The sequence below is a fragment of the Lactuca sativa genome, chromosome 5 (assembly GCF_002870075.4).
Source record: "Lactuca sativa cultivar Salinas chromosome 5, Lsat_Salinas_v11, whole genome shotgun sequence".
Lineage (NCBI taxonomy): Eukaryota > Viridiplantae > Streptophyta > Magnoliopsida > Asterales > Asteraceae > Lactuca > Lactuca sativa.
The window spans coordinates 343502208-343508207 of record NC_056627.2 but is presented as its reverse complement, the minus strand read 5'-3'; the positions used below and the strand labels follow the sequence as shown (position 1 = coordinate 343508207).

At 31.9% G+C, this 6000-nt stretch overlaps 1 protein-coding gene across 1 annotated transcript; it reads left to right on the top strand.

The window, feature by feature from the left end:
* The first annotated feature begins 279 nt into the window (after positions 1-279).
* LOC111892807 (AT-rich interactive domain-containing protein 1) lies at positions 280-2634 on the top strand. The gene is made up of 2 exons (XM_023888849.3): positions 280-719; positions 1541-2634. Exon 2 carries the CDS (start codon positions 1607-1609, stop codon positions 2345-2347), a length of 741 nt encoding a protein of 246 aa, XP_023744617.1. The 5' UTR covers positions 280-719; positions 1541-1606; the 3' UTR covers positions 2348-2634.
* Positions 2635-6000: the final 3366 nt, after the last annotated feature.

Sequence of the window (6000 nt, the reverse complement as noted above, 5' to 3'; positions counted from 1 at the left end):
TTGAAATTTTACTTCTTCATCTTTCCAACTCTCACCTCCCTTTTCATATCGAAAACTTTCCCCATTCTAGAAATCCAGAAACATTAACGATAAACATCGTTCAAAAAGGGTTGAAGAATTTAACCATACATGTAGGACATCAAATTAGCCGGATAACCAATAAAACAAGCAAGTAGTAATATTGTCACTTTCAAAACTATAAGGACCTAAAAAACAAATTAATAATTCGTTACCTTTTTATAACATTAACTTTATAATTTTTTAGGGCCAAAAGACCAAGAAAAACACATTAAGTTTTTACAAGAATTACCACACCTCCGAAGACTCGATAATGCTAACCTTTGTCTTCCCCATCTTTGCCTTTTCTATTTAATGGAAAAAAATAAAAATAAAATTGAGTGAGAATATTCCTCCGGCGCTTAGATTCTTCACCATCACCGGCAGCTGAACGACTTCTAGATCTTCTTTACCATCCACTTTCACTTCTGTTTCTATGTGTACTTGTTCTTGTACGGTTTAAAGTAGATCTAAAGTTATATTTTAGATCGTGTTAAATTAGCATCAGATGCAAAAATAGGTTTTAGATCTATGGAGAAGAGTTTCTCTGTAACTGAAGTACAATCGAAGACGAAAGAAAATCGATTATCGGCTGAACTAAGTTGAACTCAAGAGATTCGCTTTCGAACGACAATTTTTCGACGATCCAACTCGTTCTTAAGGTGAGTTAAATCTCAACTCAATTAAAGATAATCGTTTCCTTTTTTAATATGTGATATGCAAATTAACGACCGTTGATTTATTCTTACTTTTATTTTTGGTGATAATGTGGGCATCTGATGTTAATGTGTTCCCCTGTTTCTTCGTTTAAAGAAAATTATAAATCAATCCTGACAATTTTTTCTGCAATTCTTGATTTTATAATGAAATTTAGCATGTTTTGCGGATTTGTAAATTATCAGCTCAATTTCTTATTGCCCTTTTGTTTTATAGAAAAATAATTCACCCTTTTATGTAGCTTATACCAGGATTGAAAACCTTTTATATCTCTTTTATTAAAAAATTGTAGAAACTCCTTCCATTATTTCTCATCATTTATAATGCATCTTTAAGGCCTTACAGAAATCACAATACCAACTTTTCCAGCATTGTGATTGAGGGAATTTTCGTATATTTGGTGATATCATGAAATAAGCAAAGTTTTTATATATATTTACACTGATGTAGATTGTTTATGGTAGAATATATTCATTTTAATGGTGGAAACTAGAAAACAGAATAGACATATTCGTGATTCTTTTGTATAGATGAGAGATCAAGAGAAGTCTATGTCCCACCTTTTTTGGTGCACCTTTTGTCCAATCAACACCAGTATCAGTATCAGTATCAGTCCAATGCATGCCAAACACAATACAATCTGTTCTGTCATGCATAACAAACTGTCGTCATGGCCAACAAATGTGTTTTTTTTTTTTTTTTGTGTCTATGAACATCATTAAAATTGCCACATCACACAAACAAATTCCATCTAATTTCATTTCAGAACACCCACACGAAAAAAAACAAAAAAAAAACATCTTTTCGACATTGGTACAACTTCAATTCAACCATGGAGACACCACTACCAACACAAGCGAAGAACAACACTCTAAAACGTCACAAGTCGGTTGACCGGTTTGACTACATCAACAATGAGAATCTAAAACTTGCAATCCCAATCGGGCCCCGTTTTCAAGCCCATGTACCCGAATGGACCGGCCCACCTCACAAAAAGACCCCCCACAATTCTCTAACCTCTTCAAAATGGTTAGGCACAGTGACATGGTCATCAACCGAAACTACTACAGAAGGTGACGTTATCGTGATTGGGAAAGGAAGACCCGAATCTTGCAATTGTGCATCAAGTGGGTCCATCATGTGTGTAAAGCGCCACATCGCTCAAAAATCATCCGAACTGCAAAAAGATTTGGGACCCGCTTTCCATAAATGGAAGTTTGATCAAATGGGAGAATCTGTAGCCAAGTTATGGAAGCAACCAGAGCAGCAGAAGCTTACACATCTTATGAAAAGAGTGCCAGTTTCAAAAGATATGGATTTTATAAAACCTGCATTGGAATGTTTTCCATTGAAATCCAAGAAAGATATAGTGAGCTATTATTTGAACGTATATGTTCCTAGACGAATGAGTGTGCAAACAAGGTCTGGTTGTATAATGGTAGATACAGATGATGAAGAAAAGTCAAAGGGTGGACCTTGTTCTAAAGTGTCTAGGAAAAGGGCTCGGGCTGATGCTACACCTTTGACCAGCTCTAAACTTGTGTTGACCAAGTATTTGACTGGACGAAGATGACATGGATGAGGATTTGAGGAGGCTGCTAGCTTTGTACCTGTTTTCAGCATTAGTTAGAGAAGATAAGTCTTTTTTTTTTCTTTTCTCCGGTAATGTATTTATTCTTCTCGTTATTATTTTTATTATATATATTTAAACATCTCCCCTCTGGCCTCTACTAGAATTATATTGTGGGGAATCACTAGGCCAAAAGTTTGGCATCTTTAGGTAGGGATTTGATGAAGTTTTGCCTAAGATCACAAGTCAACTTGCTTTGTTTGGTTAGATTATGTATCTATCTTGCACAACTAAGGCCTTGCTTCTTCTTTTTTTTTTTTTTCACTTCAAGTGATGTTTGGATAGATGGTGTTTAAAAATTATTTGAGAAAATATGGTGAGCATGGGAATATGAAATGGAAAAACTAAACGAGGGTAAATTTGTAAATTTAGGACTTATCTGTGGGAATGGGCGACAGGAAACATGGGAAATAGAAGGTAGGGATGGACACAGACTGAGGATGGGGCGGGGTTAGCCTTCCCCGATGGATGCCGGTAATAGCGTTTAAAAGTTGGGCGACCCATCATGAGCCCATCCCCAACCTATCTCCGATACATTCCTGAACTATTATATCTTTCTTCTCTTATTATTCAAGTTCACTATACACAAATTAATATATTAATATTTTTGGTGATAGTTTGATATTTTTATTAAAAGTATTAAGCATTATAACCTAGTAAATTAACACTAACTTTTATTTCCATCTTCTACAACTTACATTTTCTAGAAAAAATGAAACTTGGGTTGAAATGGTGTACGGTCGAAAACCATTATCAATTTATGAGATTTTTTAACAGCAATTATTGTTTCATAGTTGAGTAAAATTTTCACCAAGGTTAACTACTTTAATCTTATGAGGCGTCTAATATATATATATATATATATATATATATATATATATATATATATATATATATATATATATATATATATATATATATACACCCTTAAGGGTATGTTAGCTTAGGTACCCAAACTCACAATAATATGACGTTTTGTTTGATATATTCATTATAATGTTTTTAAACTTTGACCCCTAAATTGATTTATTTTCGAAATTTTAATTTTATTTTCGTCTTACATCACATCTTTTTACCGAACACCACTAGGTTATATATATTATAGTTGAAAATGAAAATTATGTAAGAGGAAGATAAATGTGAAATTTATAAAAATCTTGGAAGTAAATCAAGTTAGAAGTTGAATTATAAGAAAATTAGAAAATTACAATGTATATATAATACAAAACGACGTATTATAGTAATTTTGGGTACCTAAGCTTATATACATTTAAAGGTATATTCACTTTATATATATATATATATATATATATATATATATATATATACACACACACACACACACACACACACACGGGACGAGACGAGATAGGGCATAATGTATCCTGCCCCCGGCCTCGTCCTTGATTTTTGCCATATAAGACTTATTGCATCCAAATAGGGCTTTTTTTTTCAAAGGCTTGTTGGTTCAAATAAACTATGTAAAAAAACCTATTGTAGTAGTTTTTTATTCTAAATCTTTCTTCGTATTGTTTATAAATTTAAAAGCTCAATGGGTAATTTTTTTTTTTCATATTTTAAGTACTAGTTTATTCATGACAAAATTGCAAGAATGATCCATGTGTTATGTCACAAGACTTACGCCGATGGTTTAAAAGTTTGATTTTGTTGTGAGTTTGGTTCAAAATAGGGTTGTGCATGGGTCAGTTTGGGTCGGTTTTGACCTAAAACCGAACCCAAACCCAAACCGAAAATGATCGGTTTCTGAAAATTTAAATCCAAACCAATAGGTTCGGTTTATCGGTTTTCGGTTTTAAACTTCGGTTTCACGGTTCGGTTTCAGTTTTATAATTCAAACCAAATCTCAAACTTATTTCTTAATCTTACCTCAACTCATCAACTATATAATGGTGAGGATATGTGATAGATATCCCAATCGATGTGGGACTCAATCAATGTTAGAGATAATAGAAAGAAAGAGGATGACGAGCTTATATAGAAGAGAATGGTGGCTAAGTTTTAGTAATGGGGCGATGTGGAATGTAGTTAACTCGTTGCCAAAATAAATTGAGAAAAACGATGCTAGCAAGTTTCGAACCTGCGCCATTTCCTACAATTACCGAACGTGTTAACCACTAAACCAGTGCTTCAGTTTGTGTTTATAACCCAAGGACTACATATATATACATATATAACTCACAAAATACATGTAATATATGAAAGTCGGTTCGGTTCGGTTCAGTTTCTTTCGATTTTACCAAACCCAAAAACCGAACCCAAACCGAAAAATTTCGGTTTTTGAAAATTCTAAACCCAAACCGCCGGTTTATGCTTCGGTTTCGGTTTTGTCGGTTTTTCGGTTTCTGAGTTCGATTTTGCTCACCCCTAGTTCAAAGTGTTTTAAACTTTTTTATAATAACATATTTGCCTCTTATTATTTTATTTTCTATTTTTCTTTAATACACCAATTAAAAAACAGTTAAAAATAAAATACATCTCTCTCTCTACACACACACACACCAAACTCAAGGAAAAAAAACCAAAGGAGGCTAGGTTTTGGAGGTGGAGGTTTCTAGGATTCTAGGCTGAGTAATAGGGGAAACCCTAAAAGTTAACACCATTATATAGGGCTTAAAACCCAAGAACTTGGTTTTTGGCTCTGACAGCTTCATGTCGCGAGGCACTTTGCCAAAAACTCTAAATCTTAATCTTAATCACATCAACATGAATTTATCATACTCCTGCAAACTAGGTGTTACAAGTAAGTAATAATTTTCGGGACGGGTGAATGAGACTAGGTACAAGATCGAGTAATCCATAGGGTATAACACTAATACTATAACCATACCAAACTCGATCTTTCTATATAAAAAAATAAAAACTTATATCCGGTCCCATAACCATGTAACTATCACAAAAGTTTCAGATTTAGTTTTTTCGTCAAATACGTGTATTTTTTCCATCCCTGACTTATACTCTATTTGTGTATTTTTCTAATGATACAAATCTTATTTTAAGGATTCATGACTTTAATTAAAAACAATTTAAATTCTAACAATAGTTAGAAAATAAACTTTTAGAATTTCATGTAGGTTTGATGAGCTTTTGTTTTATTTTTTGATGACGTATTCCATTGTCTTAACCTAAAAAAATATGATAATAGGATATAATGATTCATTATATTTCATATAAATTTCATTATCTCGGTAAAAAGTGTAATCATTGATTATATTTCATGATAAATTTTGCTTGTATCTGTGATGTAGAAAGAAAGGAATTATATATATATATATATATATATATATATATATATATATATATATATATATATATATATATATATATAATTCTTTTCATTTCTACATCACAGTTATATATAGAACTTGGCTCATGTGTTTCTTATATCTATTGTATACTAGAGTGAACCAACAAGAATTTAGTAAATATTAAATTACTATTTAATCAAATAAAGACAGATATTAAATAATTTTTATAATTGTATTTACATTAAATGATATCCATAATTATAATTTTTTTTATGGAAACTAATTAAATTCGTCATTAATGTCAACAATAATATTCTTTTAGAATGAATT

Bases quoted from the DNA above. Each gene is read 5' to 3' on its own strand.
- LOC111892807 (XM_023888849.3), top strand. From the start codon at position 1,607: ATGGAGACACCACTACCAACACAAGCGAAGAACAACACTCTAAAACGT.